The sequence below is a fragment of the Triticum aestivum genome, chromosome 3D (genome assembly GCF_018294505.1).
Source record: "Triticum aestivum cultivar Chinese Spring chromosome 3D, IWGSC CS RefSeq v2.1, whole genome shotgun sequence".
Lineage (NCBI taxonomy): Eukaryota > Viridiplantae > Streptophyta > Magnoliopsida > Poales > Poaceae > Triticum > Triticum aestivum.
This window is the reverse complement of record NC_057802.1, coordinates 523,955,118-523,980,381: the sequence shown is the minus strand read 5'-3', so window position 1 is coordinate 523,980,381 and position 25,264 is coordinate 523,955,118. Positions and strand designations below refer to the sequence as shown.

At 44.1% G+C, this 25,264-nt stretch overlaps 4 protein-coding genes across 7 annotated transcripts; 1 reads left to right on the top strand and 3 right to left on the bottom strand.

The window, feature by feature from the left end:
• Window positions 1-1,714: 1,714 nt before the first annotated feature.
• LOC123080193 (pentatricopeptide repeat-containing protein At2g36240) lies at window positions 1,715-9,197 on the bottom strand. 2 transcript variants are annotated; one of them, XM_044503091.1, is made up of 3 exons: window positions 7,650-9,197; window positions 6,969-7,234; window positions 1,715-2,101 (listed from the first exon to the last, which is right to left on the bottom strand). In XM_044503091.1, the coding sequence occupies exon 1, from the start codon at window positions 9,152-9,154 to the stop codon at window positions 8,249-8,251; it is 906 nt and encodes a 301-aa protein (XP_044359026.1). In that variant the 5' UTR covers window positions 9,155-9,197; the 3' UTR covers window positions 1,715-2,101; window positions 6,969-7,234; window positions 7,650-8,248. The 2 variants fall into 2 exon arrangements, with proteins under 2 accessions (XP_044359026.1, XP_044359027.1); XM_044503092.1 differs by lacking the exon at window positions 6,969-7,234.
• On the bottom strand, window positions 2,357-3,240 carry LOC123080195 (receptor-like protein 46). Its single transcript, XM_044503094.1, has one exon. The coding sequence runs from the start codon at window positions 3,165-3,167 to the stop codon at window positions 2,562-2,564; it is 606 nt and encodes a 201-aa protein (XP_044359029.1). The 5' UTR covers window positions 3,168-3,240; the 3' UTR covers window positions 2,357-2,561.
• Window positions 9,198-11,988: 2,791 nt separating the features above from the next.
• Window positions 11,989-17,382, bottom strand: LOC123080191 (integrator complex subunit 9 homolog). Of its 3 annotated transcripts, none has more exons than XM_044503088.1 (11): window positions 16,861-17,382; window positions 15,960-16,174; window positions 15,140-15,288; window positions 14,962-15,043; window positions 14,649-14,859; window positions 14,127-14,219; window positions 13,953-14,050; window positions 13,396-13,513; window positions 13,223-13,308; window positions 13,070-13,121; window positions 11,989-12,977 (listed from the first exon to the last, which is right to left on the bottom strand). In XM_044503088.1, the coding sequence occupies exons 1-11, from the start codon at window positions 17,179-17,181 to the stop codon at window positions 12,465-12,467; spliced, it is 1,938 nt and encodes a 645-aa protein (XP_044359023.1). In that variant the 5' UTR covers window positions 17,182-17,382; the 3' UTR covers window positions 11,989-12,464. The 3 variants fall into 3 exon arrangements, with proteins under 3 accessions (XP_044359023.1, XP_044359024.1, XP_044359022.1); XM_044503089.1 differs by having other exon boundaries at window positions 14,962-15,288; window positions 16,861-17,149; window positions 17,266-17,368; XM_044503087.1 differs by having other exon boundaries at window positions 14,962-15,288; window positions 16,861-17,381.
• A 3,012-nt stretch (window positions 17,383-20,394) lies between these two features.
• On the top strand, window positions 20,395-22,575 carry LOC123080194 (uncharacterized). The gene is made up of 2 exons (XM_044503093.1): window positions 20,395-21,042; window positions 22,299-22,575. Exons 1-2 carry the CDS (start codon window positions 20,499-20,501, stop codon window positions 22,373-22,375), a joined length of 621 nt encoding a protein of 206 aa, XP_044359028.1. The 5' UTR covers window positions 20,395-20,498; the 3' UTR covers window positions 22,376-22,575.
• The last annotated feature ends 2,689 nt before the right edge of the window (window positions 22,576-25,264 follow it).

The window sequence follows — 25,264 nt, the reverse complement described above, 5'->3', positions numbered from 1 at the left end:
TTTCTGAAGGATGCCGAACTAAATTGCACTCCTCTAGACATTATTGAGCAATACAGTGGAGCGTGAGTTTAGCCTAAAAAGGTAATGGTTCTTTAGTATTGTCTTTTCCTTTTTATTTTTCAACCGATTTAAATAAAATATTAAAAAAATGTTCACACAAATAAAAAACTATTTAAGAATTTTTTAAGAAACTAAAAATATTGGGAATTTATAGAATGTTTGCAAATTTTTAAAAAGATTCATGTACTTTAGAAACAAATCTAGAAAATGTTCATGCATTTACAAAATGTTCACGGAGTTTGAAAAATGATATTGAATTTAAAAAATGATCGTACATTTTAAAAGTTTTTTGAATTTTTAGAAAAAAATTGCATTTTAAAAATCGTCCATATTTGTAAAATGTTCATGAATCTTTTTAGGATAATGTTCATGAATTATCAATAGGCATAAAGTAGTAGAAGAAAAAAAGGAATTTCAAAATATAAAAGTAGAGGAAACTATAAAACAAAAACCCAAAGAAGACCGGAGGAAAATAAATATAAGAAAGCAAAAAAGTCAGATGAAACACGTGTGAAAAAAAACAAGAAATCCATTCGTTTTATGGCTGAACTTGGGCTGGCTCATCGCCACGCTTACTCTGTGAGTGTGTGTGCTCGCTAGATCGCCACAGCGAGCGGCGAATAGGATCCACCCTATACACTACAACATCTGCCCAAAGCTACTCGATTTCTATTAAAAAAAACTACTCAATTTTCACCTCAAAAACAAAAACAAAACTATTCATTTTTCATTTTATTTTATTGATAAAAAAACAGTAGGAAAGGGTTCTACCGTGATTTCTTTAATTGGAATAAAATATAATGAAACGATGTACTCCCTCCATTCCACAATGTAGTACGTATAAATATTTTGAGAAGCCAAACTTTTCTAACTTTGACTTATAGAGAAAAACATATACATCTAGAATATCAAATACATTTCATTAGATACATCACAAGACGTACTTTCATATTGTATACATTTTGGTGTTGTAGATATAAATAGTTTTCTATATAAATTTGGTCAAAGTTTGCAAATTTTGACTTTTCAAAAAATCTATATGCACTACATTATGAAACGGAGGGAGTAGGTGTTTCATCTTTATTCTATCAGCAGCTACAGTCAAATCTTCTTTGATATTCCTTAGCCACCTTCCTATGATATGATGGGATCTTCATAATTGAAAATTATTCCATTTCTTCTAGTAGCATCCAAGGATGATGGTATCCATGATAAAAGGCTTTTTGATCACTTGCCTTACCAGCTCCACGTATGTAAAAAAGGAAATCCATTTGAACTTGTTGGGAGCAATGCTACTCGGTTTTTCTCTTCCAAAAAAATATATTTTTTCAAACACCGAACGCAAAAGCATACATGCACTCGCACCACCACCACATGGGCACATACACAAATTGCCTACTGAAGACTAGAGTCATTGAGCTTCAAGCCCCTCGTACTAATGACATAGAACTACTTAATGACATAGAACCACTCACCTTACCATCCACCCAGGTTGATTCTCTTTCTAAAATACATTTTAACTATCGGAATTAGATGTTTATTTATTATTCAACTTTAGGTGGTTTTGCATTTTCAAATACCGCTGTAGAAGTCTATCAACTTGGAACCTTCCGCAGCAATTTTTTTTTAAATAACAGAAAACAAAGGCGGACAATTCAACATACGTGCTCTCTATTTTCTTTTCTTTCAGATTCGTTCACAATTTTCTCTAGCAACATAAATGTGCCTGGTTGCTTTAATGCTTTTGCATCATCACAGCAGATCACTGTAACCACCCTGCTGCCTATGGATGATATTCATTCAGAAACAGAAGAGGAAACAGATTCTGACAGAGTTGTAATCTGAATATGGAGACGCTTCTTGAGACATAGAAAAAATAACTGAAGAAAAGTTCCATCTCACTTTTATTACTCCTGTATTTTCTTCATCTGTGTATCTTCTCTCACGCCATGGAAGCCAACAGGGTTATTACAATCATAGTATTTTCAGATGCCATCTTCACCGGTGCTTCTACCGGACCAGTGCTTCATCTGCAGGAACGCTGACAGCAGATGGTTGATCAGATTGATGAGCAGCCAGCAAATTTGACATATTACTCTTCAGTTTTTTTAACCAAATTCATAATTGATGACCGTCTGCTTGGTATTGATCCGTGCGTTGGGAGCTAAAAACAATAGCATTCATATGTTTCCAGAAACTCAACAAAATGGTTGCACAAGAAGTGCTCAAAACAGCATGCCTAGTGTTACTAACCAAAAAACAAGCTACAGATTCAGAATTATGACTACGTAACTGATTTCAAAGAACTCATTCACTTCACTCCAAATAGCCTTAGGTACCAAACAATCGAATCTGGAACCAGTAGGTTTCAGCGCCACAAAACTCGAATAACATCAAATTACAACAAACCGTCCAACTAACAGAGGAAGGGAAATATTACAGACATGCTCGATATAGGACGCGATACACCATTACTTCAGCACACCACGTGACACTCTTCATCATTCAGCGCCGTTGACCTGAAAGTGCGACATGCAGCTATATATCTTCTTGGTTACCATGGCTTGCATGTTGTCCACATACTGATAGAACGCAAATCTCCATGTCTCGCTGCGAAACATGAACATGCCCCAGTACAGCCAGAACCCAAAGCTGAACCCAGCAGCCACAAAGCAACACAACCACAATGTCTCTCTATCTTCAGCCTGCCTCTCTTCGATTTGCGTAGGTGTCGACGAGTTTACACAGTCTTCCAACGGAAACCCGCACAGCCCAGGATTATTGCTGTATATTGAAGGATCTACGAGTGTCTGCAACTGATTGCCCGTAGGTATCCTCCCTGATAAACTGTTGCTCGAGAGGTTCAGGACGCTTATGGTCTTCAAATCTGCAAAGCTTGGAGGAATTTCCCCTGATAGTTGGTTCCGAGAAAGGTCCAAGGATTCCAGCAGTACCAGATTGCCAATGTCTTTGGGAATACGACCTGACAAATGATTTCCTGATAAGTTCAGGTACCTGATTCCAAGAAGCGTTGTGAGCCCATGTGGGATCTCTTGTGAAAGAAAGTTGCCAGATAAGTCGATACCCGCCATGCCTGCTATCACCATAACGTAAACATGATCTACATTCTTCCAAACTATTTGGATTTGCTGTGCATGCACGCCGTAGCAGTATATACATAGTCAATTTGTTCCTGTTCATGTGCCATGCCAGTAAAATTTGAAAAATCATCTGGAACGGGTCCTGTGAGCTTGTTTTTTGACAAGTCCAACAATTGGAGCTTGTGAAAGTGTAATACCTGAAGAGGTATGACACCTTCGAATGTGTTTGATGACAGACGAAGAAACTTTGAGTCCAGGTAAGCTCTTGCTTATCCAAGATGGTATCGTACCTGAGAAATTATTGCCTCCAAGATCTAGAGTGATCAGGTTTTTACATTTCTTAAGACCCAACGGGAAGGCTCCTATGAAATGGTTATTGGCTAGGTGTAGATAGTTCAGATCATCACTACATGTCCTCGAGAATGGAACCAGGCCACTGAAGGAGTTGCTCGATAGATCCATGAACATCAAGCTTGCCATGTCCCAGAAACACTGGGAGAGACCTCCATGTAAGGAATTATTTGATAGGTCTAGGAAGTCTAAAAGGGTATAATTACAAAGGAATACCTCGCCCCAATCTGTCAGAACCGTGCCATAGAACTGGTTTTCACTGAAATCCATTGCCTGAAGCTGTCCAAGATGCTCATGAAAACAGTCCCTTAACTCTGCAACAATGTTGTTTGCCGTGAAGTCAACATTGTGCAAGGATGTGCAGTTTTTAAAGGTCTGATGGTGAATGCCAGTAAATCCATTATATCCAGCAATGAGAAATTTCAGTGCACCTCCTGCGCAAATGGATGGCGGGAACACCCCAAAGAAGTTATTCTTTGCAATCTCGACCTCATCCAGGAGACTGCTATTCCCAAGCTCTGGGAAGATGTGGCCTCCAAGTTGGTTTTCTGACAGATACAAATACCTGAGTTTTCTCAGATGAGTGATGGTACCTGGCAGCTGCCCTTCCAAATGGTTACCATCCAGCTCTATGGACTGCAGTTCTGTCATGTTTCCAATCTCCAGCGGGATTCTCCCTGTCAGCTTATTGTTTCGCAGGATAAGCTTCCGGAGCTTCACGAGCAACCCAATTGTTGGTGGGATTGACCCGGTCAAAGTAACCAACAGATCGAGCTCGTCCAAGCTCGTCAGGTTACCAATCTCTTCAGGTAGCGTGCTATCAAGTTTCAAATATCTCAATCGCAGTAAACCAAGGTGCATCAGCTGGCCAATGCTGCGAGGAATGGCGCCTCTCAAATATGGGTTTCTGCTGAGGTCCAACACAACCAAACTCGTGAGGTTGCCAATCCCCGCTGGAATTGTGCCATATAGACCAACGTCGTACAGGATGAGTTTCTCCATGTGGGGAAAGGCGGGGAAGTCGAAGTCATCAAGTGTGCCATTCAGACTTGTCTCGATAAGCATGAGCTGTCTGATGTGCCCAGCCAAGTCGCAAGTGACGTGCCACCAGTTGCAAAGGCTTGTGGAGTTGGCCATCGACCATGTACTAAGGGACCCATCGGCATCGACCAAGCTAGCCTTCCACTTCACAAGTGCTTCAGCTTCACCCCGGATGTTGGCACTCGCCGGCGCGGCGACGTATAATAGGAGACAAGTGTAAGAGAGTAAGAGAAAGCATACAGAATGGAGATGCTTCATGATGGCTTGGTAGGAGCTTCACTTGCTGCGGAGGATATGTCTCTGGATGAGCCAGCCGGCCAGCCGGCCGTTCCTAACAGGGTGGTCTGGTGGAGTATTGTAGTTTACATTAAGGGCAAGCGCTACATGCTAGTCTTATTAGTAGTCTATACTACAGAGGGCTGCCCATAATAAGAATAATAAATATGTCGTTATCAGGATGATACTTGGAAGTCATGGCACAATATGCTTAATCAACTCTGATACTGGACCATATCAACCAATATATTGTTGATATCCAACATGCTGGAGACAAAAGGACAATACGCTACCAATGCTGAAGACATAGAACCTTGGTCCTGCCTCCTAGAGCAGCAGTTCAGGCTTCAATGGCAAAGGCTTGCGCCCACAAAAAAAAAGGCACACAAAAAGAAGAGAAACATAGGCAAATAAAACAGAAGCACATTTGACAAACATAATTATCAGGGTGTCCACTCTAATAGTGAAATGTATCACTATCACCCTGGTTGATATCTAATATGCTCTTTGCCACAAAAAACCTAATATGTTGAAGAACATAAGCTACCAACCCGATATTCATGATTTAGATGCTGAAGACTTTGGGTACTGTAGTTACCAAAACCAACTGATATGTTGATTAGCACTGTTAGTACTTTCACTATATATATTTTGTAGATTACAAATGGCAAGATGTATGCATGTGTCGTTATCCAAAAAACATTTCAACTCTGATACAGGAATGTATCACCTGAAATATTTAATCGATATCTAATATGCTGAAGATAATAAGCTACCAAGCCAACATTCATGGTTTAGAAGCATGCTCCCAGAGGAGCAATTCAGGCCTCAATGGCAGGTATCTAAGCCCGGAAGAAAGCATAAAGAGAGAAAATTAGCTAAAAATACATTTTAGAATATATATTTCTAGTTCGTGCTTCATTTAGTGTTCAGACCAAAAATGCATGCATCCGGCACTAAGTCATAAAATTCTCTAAAAAATATAGAGAAAGTTACAAAAACAAAGAAAAAAGTGAATCAATTTAGTAAGAAAGTATCCTATCAGATTCAAACCAGTGATTTACGTCTTAGCACGAGATTACTCTACTATGAATTTAATGTGCGGAAAATAATGGGTGTGGCTAGCTCTCATCTAGATGAGAGTTCATCTAAGTGACATTAGCATGGAAAAATAAAAAGAAAAAAAAACTGCATGAATCTCCGCATAAAATCAAATGGCATAGGAGTTAGATGAGACTATTCTCATGAGAATTAGCAAATCCGAAAAATAATTTACTATTGCAAAATGATGTCAAAGAAACTAGTAATGATTCTGTATCCCAACTTACTCGCCTCCTTTTACCTACAAAATTCACAAGCTCCCTTCCAATACATTTGGCCACCCTAACGGATGGAGCCTGCAGTATACTTACTAGTACACTTTTGCAATGAGTTCACTTGTTTCAGTTTCGAAATCCTTGATTATCTGGTTTTTTTCGTTTTTATTAGAATGGGAATATATGTTGTGCAGGGTGACATGAATAAGCACTATATCATGGCAGCAAATGAGTAGCAACTGGTAAATGGGTGTTGTATATGGCAGATTTTATTCAGTATTGTTACCAAGAAAACTTTTATCATGGTTCATATATTTTCTAGATAACTCTTATGGGTTTCACTTCTAGCCAACCCAACTTGTTTGGGACTAAAGGCTTGCAGCATGTTGCTGTTGCTATTGCTGTTGTTGTTGTAATGTAGGACGTTTTTTGACACTAAAAAAACGTCTTACATTATGAGACGGAGGGAGTATTTCTCTAGATAGTCTATTTCAGTCAGCCAATCTGGAAGGGTAATTCAATAACAATGTGGGACTGTGGGTATTGTCACTACTGAAATCAACTGATATGTTTGAGAAACACTGCGAGTACTGCCACTTTACATATTCATAAGATGAAGTTTATAAAAAAGGTACTTAGCTCATATTACTACAAATTCTCCTGGTCAGCGTCCATGAAATATAATGAAGTAGATGGCCAATAGTAACTGATTATTGGGGAACAAGATCAGCAGAAGCACAAATTGATGGTGAGTGCAATTTTAGCTTGTTAGGTCCCCGGGGTGTCAGCCATTTCTCATAGTATTTAAACCAGGATGACTAACCTTGTCAACATTCCAAATCCAAACATAAATCTGTTGATGGAAGGGAAATATCCAATCACGTTCTGCAACCAGCTGAGAGGCTTATCTTCTAGCATTCTGGTCAGGCCCGGCAAATTATCTTGGTGTTTCTCGAACATATCACAAATGCCTCAAGCAGAATAGCAGATGCAGGGGTGATATGCTAGATGCACAGTGTTGGCTTCCAGTTCTTGCTTGGGTGCGTGCAGTCAATACCCATGTGTGCTGTTCATTGGATTTCCCAAACGCTGTTTCGTAGAAGCATTTTTAGTCCAAACAAAGAATTGCACAAACTGGTTCTAATAAAAAACTAACTAAAATGCATTTTCCTAAAATCTCTCCTAAAACTTGTTTTCTGATAACCCAGTTTAATTTCTTCCAATCCAAACAACCACTAAGTTGACTTTAAATATAGTTATATATCTATTCCAAAAAATGGTATAGCTATATGCAGGCTTGGCGGGTTGGCTGTTTGCATCGTTGACGAACAAAGTAAATATAGATCCCGTAGGAGGACGAACAAATCAGTGAATCACATAACTATTTACAGATACCATGAGTCCAAGACAATGGCCAATGGTGCTTTAACTAAGAAGCAACAATGTGTGCAGACAACAAAATCAAGACTAATGTTCAAACTAAAGGGCATAATCAAAACAATACCTCATTCGAATCATTGGAATTTCGCAACTTCTGTCAGTGCAATTATGACCACCGCTCGTCTCAACTGCCATCTATCTGACTATCCCTTGTTTTGTTTTATGTTCCTCCAAAAGTCTTTGCACATGAATTCTAAGCTCCAACTCTCTGACATCTTGCAGTTTGATGCTTCCATGTGGCCAACAAATGTTTGGAGCATACACATGCCTAGAGGAGTTCACTTGTTATTGCAAAGATCTCCGCACGTGTAAGCTATCAAGAAGCCTATTGTAAGCCACAATGTTAGGTATAAACCCTAAATCAAGCATTTCATCCAACACAGCCTCGCCTTCCGTCACCCTTCCCTGCCTACCAAACCCCTGCACCAGCATGCTATAAGTCACACCATCAGCCTGAAAACCCTTCTCCTTAGCCAGAATCCTCAGCTTGTTTGCATCAGAAGTCCGCCCAGCTTCACAAAGTGCCTCCAAGATAGAGTTACAAGATATGGTATCTGGTACAATCCCCTCCTCAACCATCCTTCCCATCAACCGGCACACATCATCCAGCTTCCCTGCCTTCATCAAGCAATCCAGAACCGTTATGCCAGCAGGGACACTCAATCAAGCAACCGACAGGCCGACCCCAAGCTGCAACATCTCATGAGCAACCTTAAGCCCTTCCTTGTGCCTTCCTTCTCTGAAGAACCCGCGCATAAGAGTATTGAAGCTCACACCAGTCGGTGCACAGCTCCGGCGTTGCATCTCCTCGAACCACCCCATGGCGGCATCAACGCCTTCCACGCGGCAGGAGCTGTTGATGAGTATGTTGAAGGTGTAGGCATCCGGTGCGACGCGGTGGACACTGGTCATCTCGCCGTAGAAGCGGATGGCGTCGTCGTGGCGGTGGAGACGGGCGAGAGCGTGGAGAATGATGTTGTAGAACTCGGCGGGGAGGGGCGAGTCCGCGGCGCGGCGGAGGGACGCGAGGGCTTCGGACGCCGCGGGGATGTCGCCGGAGGTGGCGAAGGCGAGGATGGCCTTGCGGAAGGTCGGGAGGAGATCGGGGCAGGCGAAGATGGAGTCGTCGGCGCAGGGGCAGGGGCGGGAGAGGACGAGCTGGAGGAGGCGCCGCAGCGAGGGGAGGCGGCGGGAGGCTGCGAGGCGCGCGGCGAGGAGGCTCGTGAGGCGGTGGTCGGGGCGGAAGGCCGAGGAGGCGTCGGCGGCCGCGAGGAGGAGATGGAGGTCGAGCGCCGCGAGGCGCGGGTGGTGCCGCGCGCGGTGCAGGAGGCGGAGGAGCGCCTCCGGGGAGGAGGCGTGCGCGGAGGGGAGAGCCGGGACGGGGCTCGGCGGCGAGAGGTGGGAGACGGCGAGCGGGAGGAGCGGCAGGGAGGGGTCGAGGGGGATGGAGGCGGGGGAGGTGGAGATTTCGGGGGTCTCCTCTAGGGTTTCGATCTCCGGCGAGATGAGGCGCTGGTGCTTGGAGATTATGGAGGGGAGCTTCCGCGCCAGGCGGCGGGAGGCGGCCATCGCCGGCCGCGGGAGGGAAGGGGGGTCGGAGGAGAGGTGTGTGTGGCTGGGGCAGTCGGATGGGCTTGGCCCACACGCAGAAATGTATTCGACGAATCCATGGGACATGGGCTACATGATACTAGATCCACTGGCGAAGCCCAGAATATAGTACGAGCACTATTCAATATTTCCCTCTATTTCTAAAAAAAATATTTCTCTCTTTTTCTCAAAAAAAAACAATTTTTCCCTCTGGAAAATATATTTTCACTTAAAAAATTCCATTGTGAGCTGTTCCAAAAAATATTCAAAATATATATTAATTGAGAAAAATATTAAAAATTTCCCTGTGTCCTAAAGAAGTTACATTATTTACATTCATATTTCTACTTTGGATGATCTCTCATTTCACAAAGACCATCCCAAATTTCAAGGTGGATACTAAATGCAGAACTCTAGCAGATTGGAACCTTCCTGGGCAGAAACACTACTACTGTGAACATTAGACTTGTTTATGTGTAAATTTCCAACTCCTAAGAGCATCTTCAACCGGGGGCCTCAAATCCTCCCCATTATGTTGGACGGACAATCTGAATAGGAGAAGACTATCAACCAAACCGCTCATACATCGGGCTGTCGGGGAACCTCCAAATTCAGTCCATATGTGGGGGAGGGCGTCCAGACGTGTCCGGATAGCCCGCCACTTCAGATCCCGGACCACATTGGACCATCTTTTTTCTTCTCTCTCTCTCTCTCTCTCTCTCCACACCAATCATACACATGTGTTCGGATAATTTGAGGGGCGCAACTACGTGCATGGACTGTTCGAATGCATCCGCGCACATATAGGAGGTCAGGTTAGGCATCTGGTTGGAGGTGCTCTCATGCCTTGAGAACCATCACGCAACCAAGAACCTAGAGGCTATGACACCAATTGACAGACCCGACTAATATTCAAACCAAATCGACACTTATTCTATGGAAGAACACTTTAGCAAGGGTTTAACCCTAGATAGTAATTCTTGTCCATATTGATGGGAGTGGATGGCTTTATAGCCATTATACGACAAAGTGGAGATGGAGATGAACAGTAAAAGGGGTGAACCGTTGGCTATCGCTGCGGGGTTAACAAGGTGTATATAAATTTTGTTTCCCCGCAAAAAAAAATATAAGTTTTGTTGATAAAATTTTCATTTCATCAACCAACAAGCTATCATACAACCACTCCAATGAATTATCTGATATTCATTAGGTGAGCAATAAATGTGATTGCTCCTATTTCACATTGGAGCTTGTGTAAGGGTTGTTGATTAATCTACATACTTTGCTCTCTTTCATTTATTACATGCCAGGTGATCACTATGTCCTACTCCCTCCGTCCGGGTTTATTAGGCCTAAAGACAATTTCTATTAGACCAAGACACATAGTAATTTGCTCACATTAATTCTTCCATTCCACTCCCAATGCACTCTCTCACATGCATGCACCCAATAAAAAAGCACGCATGAAGTGTATTAATTTTCCAGCCATGGCATCAACAACAATGGGCTTTCAATGCAACCAATGAAATGGTTGCATGCATGCACCTTTCCAAAACGAGGCCTTATAAAAAGGGACATGTTTGTGATATTAAGAGGCCTAATAAACCCGGACGGAGGGAGTAGGTGACAAGTTTACTACTCTCTTTGAAATCCAAATTAATTGATGCAACCTCTATAAAATGTCATTTTGGACATCGCATGAGGTTACGTCAATTATCCGGATTGGAGGAGTAACACTTATCTTATAACTGTTGGAGATGCCGATGCCCTAACAATGACATTTTTTAAGCTTGTGGACCATGACCATCCAGTCACCAATCAACGATAACAAGTGTTAGTAATCGACACAAGCCGGCATCAAGCATTGCGGGGCGTTCGATCTGTGATGAGGGTCCATTTTCGGGCGTTCGATCTGTGATGAGCGTCGACACGGCCGTTGGCGAAACGGTAACTAAGAGGGATGAACTGTGAAACTGCCTCGTTTCTGAAGCTTGACACAGAAGCCCCCTCCCGGTCGCCGGCAGAGCGGGAGGACAGGACGCGGTGATGGAGCTCGCTGAGGGAGGCCGCGAGAGAGGAAGGTGGAACATGGAGCACTAGAAAAGGAAGGGAGCTTTCGGTTCGGCTGATGCACGACCCTTTCATTGTACTACACCACAAGTCGTGCACATGCATTTTCTTTGCTCCCTCCAATAACTGATATACTCCCTCCAATCCTAAATATAAGTTGTTGGGAAAGTGTAAACTAAACTTCCCCACCGACTTATACTATTTCGGAACAGAGGTAATACTTGTACTCTTTTGTTGTGCAGTGTCGCATTGTGCCGACAGAAAGGCACATCATATACAGGATATTAACACGTTCAGTGAAGTAATTTTGCAATGGATGGGATAAACTCCAAATAAGAGCTGGCGGGTGACGATTGCTCCTAGTAATCGGTCGCACCTGCACATGGAGACGACAACGAGTGCAGCAATCAACGCAAATAAAGCTGCAAGTGGAAGGTTCTGCTTCTGCATCACAAGGGGTGGCCGCAGGCTGCAGTACAATCTGTACTGCCGTGCCGTGCCGGGGGAGGAACGCTGGCTCTGGCTGCAGTACAACGAGCTGTACTCGCTCCCTCCCTCCCTCCCTCCGGCTATCTCGGACATGGACGCACCGAGAATAGTAGTACTACTAGTACGTACTACTTCACCTGTGCCTGCCAGGAAAATGCAGTGCAGTAGTACAACACCAATCTCCGTCCGTCACAACCCTTTCTCCCCGAGTGGCATCAAAAAGCTATAAGTAGAATTGATCGACACAACTTAACTGAAGAAGAGGAGATACAGCCATAGATTTCCGTCAGCGTAGCAGGAGTGACGTTATGCTGAACAAGGACAGGACACGCGAGGAAATTCCTGTGGGGTCGAGCTGGGAACACATGAGATATGAACCGCTTGATTGACGAGCGTCTCTTATCAACTCATGTGTTCTCAGGTCGCCCCCGCTGGAGCCTCCTCGCCACAGATGGACTGCTTGATGCATGCTCAGTCATCGGCGAGGCGTGTTCAGAGGGTAAACTGTGTTTCACTTCTTCATTTTCGTCCTCTTGGTTTCGTCAGAGATCAAACTGGTAAATGTGCAACTAATTCTCTTCTCTTGATACCAATGTGGCTCCTAAACCCACCTACTCCAACATTCCACGGCGAAAACCAAGTTGTGCAATTCCACATTCATCATCTGACACTCTTTCCTTTCAGATTACGTCCCCATGAACCCTACCATTAACTGTGCAGTAGCATGTAACTAGATCCCATTACAAACACTGCTGAGAGCATCATAGATCTGCTTGGTTGTACTCTCATCGTCGCAGTAGATAACGGTCCTGTCAGGCGCCATCTTCACCAGAGCTTCTCCCGGACTGGTAATCAAAATCGAGCGCTCACAACCCGCCGAGCCATCATCGTTGTCTGCAGGAAAAGCGCATTCGATCCCCTTCTCTTGCAAGGCTGACAACAGGCGGCCTGCATCGACAGCTCCCCAGTGTAGCAACTGCCGGTTCGATTCATCGGACTGATCCTTCGGAGCAACCAGCACGTACTGCCCCTTGCTGAGATGGAGCTTTGCCCTCAGCCTCGCGATGGCGATGGCCTTGTCCAACTGCCTAGGCTGCAACCCAAAGGCGACATCGGTTGGAAGCCCCACCACGAAGTCTTCTCGTATGTTTGGGATCTCGATAGTTTTTCCCTTGGAGTAGTACAGGTATGACCATGGAGCGTCCTCCTTCGATGGACACCACGACTTCAGTTCTTCAGGGAACTGCAGGGTAAAGTAGAGTGTGAGGAGATGATCGCTTGCTTCAAGAAAATCAGCTCCACCGGAAGGATGTGGGAAAATAAGTAATGGCATACCAGAACGAGCTTCGGTTTAAGAACTGCCAGTAATGGATTGACTTTCCGCACCCTGTCAATATTCAAGAAACTCAGAGCCTTTAGTCGACATATTCTGCTTTGTTACTATGAAGTAGTGAAACATAAACATGAGCTTTTGAAGTTTCAACATACTTTATTCCAGAAAGAAAAGAACATTCAAGAACTTGGATTGCCGCAGGCGTGAAAGGCTTAAGAGTCAGCTCAGTATCAACTCCTTGCTGCACGTGAAATAATCATGTATTTAGCATCACCAACAGCAGTTAAGATTATGCCACGTCCAGTGAAAAGATTTGAAACCTGTTTACCTCCAAAACAAGAAGATTCCGTTTATCTGCATGCCACCGACGAAGCAAATGGACTGCTGTGCTGTGCCTAAGGCTCCAGTCTAGACAAAATACAATGCAGGGCTCCTTCCACGCTGCCCTGGCAGGATTCTAGCGTTATTACACAGCAGAAAATGCAGGAAACAACATTAAAGAAGTAACTGAAATCCAACTGTTCAAGTGAGCTCACATGAATAAAAAGCAGGATAAGTCATAGTATAAATTATGCTAAAGGTAGCAACCAGATATTGTTGGACCTCCGTAAATTAACAAACAACCAAAACCAAAATAAGAAACAACCAGTACCGAGCTTTCTACTCCCTCCGTTCGGAATTACTTGTCACCAAAATGGATGTATCTAGAACTAAAATACATCTAGATACATCCATTTCAATGACAAGTATTTCCGAACAGAGGGAGTATAAGGAGAGTAAAAGAGATCGAAGTTAGTGATCCTAAACTAAACAATATTAAGGTTACCTATCATGTATTGTCGTAAAAAGTAATAACTAGCAACAAAATTTTGATAAACTTCTTACAGCAGGCCCTTTGAGTATAGATGAGGAAACAGAAATAGTCTGCCTTCCTTCAGAAGCTCCACATGGCCAAATAATGCCTCCTCCTCCCTCGAGAATAGCTGCAGGATAAATAGTGTTGCAGTAAGACCATGATAAGTTCATATGTCAAAACAACCATAGTGAGAAGGGAATGACCTTTTCTTGGCGTGGCTTGCATAGCCATTCTGGCACGGCATTCGTAAAGGATATTATTTTTTCTGCTGCATCAGAAATCATAAATATGGGTACCTGGCTCAAAACAGGGGGAAAATGTCAGCCCAAAACAACAGATGCAAAACATGTGAGAAGACAAATGAGTAATTCAGAGAAAATATAGTGATTTGGAATGGGCATAATATTTCATATAATAGAACTAAAGGAGCTTGATATTTTAAATGACTACAGTGTAGAACTAAAACACCCTTTGTACCACATGCATCTTTAAACACTCTTTAAAGCTAATCATCTTACAGCCTGTTGACTGCAAGTCAGGCATTGTCAACTTCACATTTCACCATTAGCAAAACCATGCATATCCTAAGTAAAAGTATGCTGGTATTATTAACAACGTTACTACAAAGCCTGACTTACACAAAGCACAATGAAAATATATTTTAACATTAATATTAACAAGAGTCCACTATACAATAACAAGGGGTCAAGAACTACTACAATTACCTTCATGTTGGAAGAAAGTAACGTTTCTGATATGTGTTCCAAAATTAAAAGAATAACCCCAAGTCGTCCTATTGGTATTAAAACAGAACCTCCAGATTTGATTGCATCTGATATACATGAGCATATGAAACTGATTCTCTCTATCTCCTCTGCAATATCATCATTCTTAGACAGGCATTGGACATATTCATCCTCATCAACACCATCAGCCCTTGGAGATTTTAAGTAACATTCCATGCAACAAGAAATGCAGAAGGTTATTTTTAACACATAAGCAAGTCATACAAAACTGAACTGCGACACACTAGCATACCTCAACAGTGAGTCATCACAAACCATTGCATTCTCACCCAGATTCTCATTATTCTCATCCATGACATTCAAGGACGAGAAATCTGAAAACAAAATGATATCATTTTCCTTCAGAGAGTTATAGTCGCAATCTAAGGCATGGGCTGACACAAACAAGGTGCTTGGCAAGTAGGTAATACTTGCTCTTGGACCCTTTATTGACCAGACACAATTGCCAAGCTCCAGGCCAGAGCTAGAGGCTTTCAGCATCAACATGCCATTGAAGCAAACCTCCTCCCCGTATTTCACAGTCTGGGTTTTTCGCATGCATTCTTCTAAGTTTGGGGCACTGCAATAGGTGTAATCCAATTAAGAAAAGAAAGCAGGATGATAGAGCAGCGTTGATATCATTATTAAGTAGTGAATCTCCTATGCAGTCATAAAATTGAATGGCAACCATATGGTCCAATCTCACATATTTCCTTGCAAGACTAAAATCTAGTCAGCTCTATTTGCATGTAACTGAGATACTAAGCATATGGAAACATTTAGATCTTTTACTCAAATGGCCTTTTCAGTTGTCACCAACAACACTGGCCTAACACCAAGCCAGGTTACTAGGGATGTAAACAGGTGCCGTATCAGATGTGTACATGAAATTACAGAGTCAAGTATGTATTTCAAGTAACTCAAGGTTAAAAAAAACTATCATAGATTACAAACTTACCATATATTCATGAATGAAAAGTTGGTATCTATTAAACTTCGTAATTTGCTACTTGACTAGTAAAATATTAGAATTTGGCTGTTGTCAATTTATGGATTTGGTTGGATACTGTTTGCTCCTAGCACACCCCCTAAGATTATCAAATTTAAATGAACCAGCGGAAACCATTTCTAAAGGTCAAGGATAAATATGGGAAACTGGTATATTTGTAAGCTTTCAGATGTAAATTTCTCTATAGTAAATGGGTAACACATGCAATTTAGCAAGTAAATGGGCTATTAAATAATGTGTACCTGTAGAGAGGCATCAAAGGAGCTAAATCCATTCCCTCATCTTCAATCACTATATTCTGCAATGACGACAGGAGTTTATGGAGTTTCTCCCCTTGCATCCACTTGGGTGACCCATCCGTATCTAGCCCATAGTATCTTACAAACTCAGAGTGCATCTCCATGAGCTCCCCCATCATTAGCTTTCCAATCCTTGCAGCTAACTCTGTAACATAAACCTATTCAAAGTTTCATACAGTCAACAATCGCGCTATATATTTCATTGTATGCACTAGCACCTACCTATGGAGGTGAAGTTTTGTTTAACAGAAGATTTTACAGCCAATATAATATAATATATTTCAATCCCTTGGTAATTGTATATGACCTTTAAGAAAAAACATGCCCAGACGTTTCAGCCCCTAAGTTCCACTTTGTAGTAAAGCGACCTAAGGATGTTAATTGTCTGTCATCGAGAACAAAAAGCCAATGAGCTTGCCTTGGGATTCATACAGGAGCGGACCTGTTTTCATCATTTTCTTAAAATAGAACATCAACTCCAATTGTTCTGCCCCTGCTTCCCCCCATTTTTGTACACCTCAGTGCTAACCTACAGAAGTTAATTATCCGCAAACTAAAGAAAAGACAATTAGCTAACTCATCTGTCCTTCAGACTATTGGATCTCACATTCAGCAAGCTTGTTCTTTTAGATAATCTGAATAGTGCAAAATCATGCGCTAACATGTTAACTACATTCCCCTAAAAAAAAAACATGTTAACTACAGTTTCAAACATGTAACCCAACTCTTCACTAGGACAAAAAACAACAAATCGTTCAAATTCCCAACAGAAGTTCCAGCCTAAACAAGCACAGTTCGAAATTTAGGGTGCTATGCACCAAAGAGTGGCAGGGATGGGAGTCACCTTGGTGTTTGCGAAGCTTGGGAGCCGCGTGAGGAAGGGGAGCCCAAGCATCCCCGTTGCGGACGAAACGAGCACGGCATCCACGCCACCTGCTTTCGCGGCTGCGGCCGCCGCCGGCGACCAGTAATAGGGAACCGCGCGGATGAGGTCCCCCGCGTCACCGCAGTCCGCGCCGAGTGGCACCGGGGCGAATGCTGCGAGGGCCGAGAGGTCGACGGGGCAGTCTAGGAGGAGGCGGACGCCCTCCACCTCCAGTAAGTGGCTCGCCGGCGTGTGGTAGTCGCCGCCGCTGCCGGGGGTGGCCACGCAGGTCAGTTTCATGGCGGCAGTGGCGGATCTAGCACTGGGCGAGCTCGGGCGGTCGCCCGAGTCCCCGACGGCGGAGCAAGCGCCCCTCCTCCTTACCTATTCTTCCTCCTCCAGGTTCGAGCAGGCAGCAACGCGAGCGGTTGATACCGGCGGCGGCGGCGCTGCGTTTCTTTCTGGGTCGAAGGGGTGGGCACGAGATTTTCTTTTCTTTTTTCTTTTTTGAGGGAGAAGAAAGAGTTGGTGGATTGGGCCGCTCCGTACCAAATGTATAGGCCCAATTATTTTACTACTCGTCCCGCTACAAATCGAAGTATATTTCGTTCCTCTCGCTTCTCATTTCTCGATCATTCATTTCCAATCCTAGCTTCTCAGGCGCAACAGGAGCAGTTTTGCGTGATGATAGGGGACGCTTCATAGCTGCACAGTGCTAATATATTCAGAATGCATCATTCATTTCCAATCCTAGCTTCTCAAGGCGCAACAGGAGCAGTTTTGCGTGATGATAGGGGATGCTTCATAGCTGCACAGTGCTAATATATTCAGAACGCAGCGGATGTGATGACTGTTGAAGCGATGGCCATGAGGGATGGTTTATCTTTTTGCAAACTCCATGGGTTTCAACAGAATTGAGGCTGAATCGGATTTGATAAATGTGGTGAATTATTGTCAAGGGCAAAACCAATGGTGGGATGCAGCAGCAGCAATTTTTGCGGATTGCATTTTTTTGCCCCTTCTCAGCTGCTGTCCTTACTCCGGATAAATTAATTGAGAAGGTCATCTTCAATCACTGTCTTCGTGATGAGAATTACGTAGCACATGAGCTAGCTTAATTTAGCTTTTGTAATAAACGTAATGACAGTTGGACTAATGAACCTCCTGGATTCTTAATTAGCCAACTGGTGAACGATGTAATTATTCTTTGATTTTCAATAAAGCTAGCCATAATGCCCCCCCCCCCCCCCCTAAAAAAATCCTAGCTTCTCTCCAAAAAAAATCCAATCCTAGCACCGGTAGCCCCGCCGGTCCGTATAGTGCCACCCGCCGCCCTCACCCACCCCCCCGGTCTGTGTGGCCGTGCCGCTTCTACCTGCTCCACCGTACACAAGAACGTAGGGATATGTACCACGTCCCATTAAGTTTTCATGAAGAAATACTTTGTGGTTCAAGCTAAAAAATCATATATTTCTAGCACAGGTACTATTCGATGTAAAAGTCTATGATTTTTTTTATACAGCTCACACCACAACATACTTAATCATGAAACTTTAAGGAAATATAGTTTACATCTCATTGTTCAGATGTATATTTCAGATTCTTTTAAAATTTTAAAATATGATTTTTGATTTTTCAAAAACAAAAGCTGGGGAGCAAGAAATCTACTCTCGGTAGCACCTACCATAGATATGTACTACTTTCTCCGTGCCATAATATAAGACGTTTCTGCAAGTTAACATAGCTTAAAAATCATCTTACATTATAGAACAGAGAGAGTACACTTATTTTTTAAGAAAAAGCCGTCATAGATAACTTTATTGATTTAAACAGGAATTATCATCCACCAGTTTGAAGGCAAGACAGCTGGGAGGCTGGTCCGTCCAACTACAAGTAATCTTATATTACAATACAAGAGTAGTTAGCTAGCACATACGCCGCTTCATTACATGAAAGATAGCAATGTCTAAATTCAACATTCCCAGTTGAAGAAGAAATATCCACACATTTTGCGAAAATTATTGAATTTGCATCCCACCCTGTTGTCTGTCCCATACACTCATCAATGACAGTCAGAGTGCGATTCCGCTTCCACCCGAGGCATACCTAAGGAGTTAGCAAACGCCAGTCCATCACGCATTGCCATTGCCTCCGCGTTAATCACATCAGCTACATAGGGAATGAATTTGCATTGTGCGGCTAGAAACTTTCCTTCAGCATCCCATATCACCGCTGAAAAAAACAAATGTACCCCGCCAACCATTGGTATGTTAGGGCATCTCCAATGCCGGCCCTCAAACCATCCATATACGTTCGGACCGCGCTGTACAGATGTGTTGTGTCATCCAACGTGGCCCTGTATCGGTTCGCTCGGTAGTCCGGACGTGTTTTTCCCCGCAAACCGGAGACAAAGTGAGGGGGAGGGAGGCTTTGCGGGCGTCCGCACCACTGCCACGACCACTCCTGACTACCCTAGCCCACCAAAAACCCTCCTCCCTCGCCCGCATGTGTTCCCGCCCGACGCCAGCTGTCCGCATTCATACCGCTGTAGAGCGGCCTCTCTGCATTGACGCCGGCCCAAAGCAGACACAACCTCTTATTGACACCAGCATTGAAGCGGCGCTTCAACCCAGCTCGAATAGGAGTGGCCAGTTGCTCCACGCCGGCACGCGGGGGAGCATGGTGGCACGGGCATCGTGGCTGCAGTGGACGCTGCTGTGTCGTCACACTTCTCCCACGCCTGCGGCCGTGCTAGCCGTCGCAGATGTTGGCGTAACCGCGCCCTGCCGGCGAGACACGGTCTACACGTCCGCGACCGCCGCTGACACCGAGAAAAAGTGGACCATGGGAGGCAGCCACCGCTTGGGTCCCACGATGGCCACCACCACCACGTCGCCGGCATACACAACCGGTGTCTTGCCCAGTTCAGCGCAGGTCATCGTCGACCCCAGCCTCGGCTTCACGAAAGCGGACGAGCCACTCTTCTCCTCCGGCTGAAGCATGGCCACTCCGATGAGCGGCGCAGCTGGACATGAGGAAGATATGGTGGAAGCGGAGGCCACAGAGGCGAAATTATACCTCCAGAGTTGGACCGGCTTCGGTTTTAGTTGAAGTATGTCCGAAGTGTGATGAATCTTGTCTGGTTTATATGAATACGTCGTTTTTGCATGAATTTTATCCGGTTAGTTCAAACAGTGGTTGAAATGTATGCGGCCATGTTGGATGGCCTACTCACGCATGAGTGTCTGCTGACTAGTCGCGTTGAAGATGCCCTTAAGAGTTCGGTAGTGCAAACCATTGGTAGTGCCACTGGTCAGAAGTCAAAGATTAGCGCCGGGTCATGTGTGCCAACGTATCTTCAGATTCCGTATAAAACTACTTTACGTAGTGATGAATAGTGGGCAACTCAGAACATGTTACTTGAGAGCCAATCTACCAATAATTTTCAGCTGGTAGATGTTGACTCCTCGACAGACGGTAGCTCGAAGTCAACGGTCGACAACCAATCTTAGTTAAGAGTTTAGCTAATCCACAATATATACACTGACTAACCTCACAGATCAGAGCGCCAACCTCCCGTTAATCGAACCCAAATACTTACTTGTCTTTCTCCGGCCATGGCCACCGCCGCGGTCCTCATCCTGCTCGCATCGCTCTTCCCGGCGCTAGCCGCCGGAACCGATTGCTGCTCGCCCGCCGCTGACTACGGCTTGGCCCTCACGCCCAGTCACAAGTGCGGCGTCGTCCTGCCCGTCGCCGTGGGCACGTACGACATGGGCACGTACGCTCCGGGGAGCGCGTACGAGGCCTCCCTGCGCCATCTCGTCGCCACCATTCCCGCCATGGCGAATGCCGAATCCAGCGGCTCCTCTTATTACAGGGAGGCCTGCCGCGACGGTGCCGGCGCGTGCGGGCGCTCATACGTCGACGACGCCGGCGAGAGCCCCAATCGGATTGTGGCCTCCGGCTACTGCTCCTGGCACAGGGACGTCAAGTCGCCGGACTGCGGCGCTTGCATCGCGCTGGCCTTCGAGGAGGCGCAGAGACTGTGCCCGTTCCAGAGGATGGCTGAGGCCGCGGTTGACGGCGGCGCGTGCAAGTGCAGCGCACACTTCCACGACTACGACATCATGGAGCAGTTCCAGCACGGCGACCCCAGTAGTAAGCTCCTCTCTCTCTCTCTCGCACACAGTAGATCTAGAGCAAAGAACAAAACTATTTAAAAAATCGTACATCACTCTGAGAGCCAGATTTGCTACATTACAACTGGCAAAAGAACATTGATTAGGTAGCTATACTATATATATATATATACAGTAATAGAGAGTAGTAGAAAGCATGGACATGTGATGCAAAAAATATTTTCTTCACTATTTGATATACATCACAGTCACTATAGTGCAATCACTATTTTTGTTTTAATATGTATCATTATTAATCTTTAGTTCTCATATAGAACCAGCTATATTACTGAACACCCATCTAAGATCCTTCCTCTGCCACTGCTCTAACCGTCCCTTTTCACCCGGCCGCGCCCCCTCTAGATCAGGGGTGGACACAGACCAAAATTGTAAGGGATCTTAACATTTTCTACGCTAAGAAGTTCAAGTGTCTCATGCATAAAATTGGCAAGTTAAATCTACACAAAAAGGAATTTGTTAGTTGGTTCTATATGAAGAGTTGAACACAAATAGAGAATGGAGCATATCCCGAAATGAAACTCCCTGAGCTTTTCGGGTTGACGTGTGCCCTCATTAGTGTGTGGAGTATACTAAGTATTGCTTATTCTTGAAAAATCTGTCACTATTCTTTTGGACATGTTGCAGATCCAGAGGATTGTGATAAAATTAGAGAGCAGTTTTTCTTTTCTTTTGGTGAGGGAGTAGTTTTAACATGATCCCTTTTACCTCCTCTTTTCACACAAGAGATAAAAATATATAATGGATCTGGGCCGTTGATCTCATTAAGTAGTGGGTCCGAGTAACTCTTACCTTCAATATGAAAAGAGGAGGTAAGAGGACTCATGTTAAAGTTGAAAAAGAGAAGGTGAGAGCGACCATTTTAAAACCGCTCATGCAAAATACCTTTGAGGATTAAGATCTTTTATTAGGTATGGTGGTTATTTTGACAAAATATAATCTAGTAAAGTGTACTAAATGGTAAGGGAGCACTCTTTGTTGTACTTATGACAATAATGAACTAGCCAACATTTATTTGTAGATTGCTAGTTTGGACAACCGTACATGTAGCTTTTGGTCTTGTCCTCCCTTTAATTTACCTCACATATGTAAAGGTAGATTCACTAATGTTAACCCACGAATGAGAACCCAAGTTCTGGTTGGGGCACCTGCCTTATATTGGGCTATTTGGCTAACTAAAATGATATTGTTTCTAAATGGACAAATTCATATATGTAGGTGATCCTCGGTGGAACACACCGGACCAGGTCATGGGCGTTGTTGCAGAAAATGAGGAGAACATGAGAAGGAGATGAGCATACCGCATCTTGGAGACAACAATCATGGAGATCTTAGCAAACCTTGGATGGATGTCTAATAGAAGAATTTGTGCCTAGTTTTCTTTCCATGCTCATGAACAATGTGTGTTCTATTTGGGCCATTTATTGGTTCTTTTAAATCAGCCACAGGCTGGACTGTGTAATAACGGAAGGTTGAGCATATGCATTATGGAGAATACATTCCCATTTCTTAAAAAAGCTTGAAGGTGCAAAAATTGGGAATGGGGGAGAACGTCGAACTCTAGGATTCAACGTTTGCTAAGCTGGGCTATATATGGAGGCACGTTGCTTGGGTGGTTCATTGTGTATACGCGTAAATTGGCTAATTAGCCCGCCAAATGGCCTAGTTGTGACCTCCCTCCTTCCAGTTGCGGCCCATCTATTTGTTAGCACATTTCATGGATACTTCGTCTGCTACCTCGATACATGGCAGCAGTGCCATCTTATTTCTTCCCTGGCCTAAAAATGGACGGGCCCGAAGAGGGATCCATGGTGCGTCGCGTAGTTGAGAGCGGGGAGTCCTGGAGCAGCCTGCTGCCCTGTTAAATCCGCCGTTGCTCAAGATAGGTCATTTTTGTTGGAGAATGTCCATCTTGATGTCTTTGTCGTGATCTTGTTTCATAAAACTGGGCTCGATTGTGTCATGTTCCTTTTCATCTAGGAATGGTGCGCCAGGGGTATAGGCCCAGCCATCACTAGGTATCTGTTGGGCAACGTAGCATGCAATTTCAAAAAAAATCATACGCTCACGCAAGATCGAGATGCATAGCAACGAGAGGGGAAGAGTGTGTCCAGCGTTAGGTTAACGCGGTTGATGTAGTCAAATGTCTTCGCGATCCAACCGATCAAGTACCTAACGTACGGCACCTCCGAGTTCTGCACACGTTCAGCTCGATGATGTCCCTCGAACTCTTGATCCAGCAAAGTGTCGAGGGAGAGTTCCGTCAGCACAACGGCGTGGTGACGGTGATGGTGATGTGATCCGCGCAGGGCTTCGCCTAAGCACTACGTGAATATGACCGGAGGAGTAAACCGTGGAGGGAGACGCCGCATACGGCTTGGAACAATTGGTGTGTCTCCAATGGGTGCCCTGCCCACGTATATAAAGGAGGGAGAGGGAGGAGGCCGGCCCTAGAGGGCGCGCCATAAGGGGGGAGTCCTACTAGGACTCCTAGTACAAGTAGGATTCTCCCCCCTTCTTTTCCTTCTCATGGAGGGGGAAAGGAGAGGGAGTAGGAGAAGGAAAGGGGGGTGGCGCCCCCTTCCCTAATCCAATTCGGCCTCCTCCCTTGTGGGTGGCGCACCAGCCCTTGTGGGCTGGTTAGCCTCCCTCCTATGGCCCATTTGGCCCTTATCTTTCCCCGGGGGGTTCCGGTAACCCCTCCGGTACTCTGGTATGTACCCGATACACTCTGGAACCTTTCCGGTGTCCGAATACTACTTTCCAATATATCAATCTTTACCTCTCGACCATTTCGAGACTCCTCGTCATGTCCGTGATCTCATCCGGGACTCCGAACAAACTTCGGTCACCAAAACACATAACTCATAATACAAATCGTCATCGAACGTTAAGCGTGCGGACCCTACGGGTTCGAGAACTAGGTAGACATGACCGAGACATATCTCCGGTCAATAACTAATAGCGGAACTTGGATGCTCATATTGGTTCCTACATACTCTACGAAGATCTTTATCGGTCAAACCGCAATAAAAACATAAGTTATTCCCTTTGTCATCGGTATGTTACTTGCCCGAGATTCGATCGTTGGTATCATCATACCTAGTTCAATCTCGTTATCGGAAAGTCTCTTTACTAGTTCTGTAATGCATCATCCTGCAACTAACTCATTAGTCACATTGCTTGCAAGGCTTATAGTGATGTGCATTACCGAGAGGGCCCAGAGATACCTCTCCGATACTCGGAGTGACAAATCCTAATCTCGATCTATGCTAACCCAACAAACACCTTCGGAGACACCTGTATAGCATCTTTATAATCACCCAGTTACGTTGTGACGTTTGATAGCACACAAGGTGTTACTCCGGTATTCGGGATTTGCATAATCTCATAGTCAGAGGAATATGTATAAGTCATGAAGAAAGCAATAGCAATAAAACTTAACGATCATTATGCTAAGCTAACGGATGGGTCTTGTCCATCACATCATTCTCTAATGATGTGATCCCGTTCATCAAATGACAACACATGTCTATGGTTAGGAAACTTAACCATCTTTGATTAACGAGCTAGTCAAGTAGAGTCATATTAGGGACACTCTGTTTTGTCTATGTATTCACACATGTATTAAGTTTCCGGTTAATACAATTCTAGCATGAATAATAAGCATTTATCGTGATATAAGAAAATATAAATAACAACTTTATTATTGCCTCTAGGGCATATTTCCTTCAGTATCAATGTTAGCTTACTCAAACATGTAATGTTAAAACAAACAGATTGTTGACACAATTTGAGTTTTATCTCAAGCACATCGTGTTATTGCACAGACATAATGTTGTGGAGGCCACATCTTGTGTACTTAATGAGCAATTGTGGTCTCACTTCATTGTGCCACTTGTGAGGGAGGACGCTCATTCCACTGCCGACTATAGACTTACTTATTGTTTTTAATATAATCAGCAACTCTCCTGACTAGTTTGTTAAAATAATCCAAATACCCACGGATCAATGTACGTAATACCAGCTGCGTTTGAGAAACCCGACTGCGTAATTGACTGAATGGTAAATAAGCGGTCTCCTGCCATTTGTGTCCACTATATTTCCATTGACTACAAGTCGTAGATTTTGTAAGTCGAGTCACTTGTTAGATTATTCCACTACGAAGGACTGGGCTACAATTG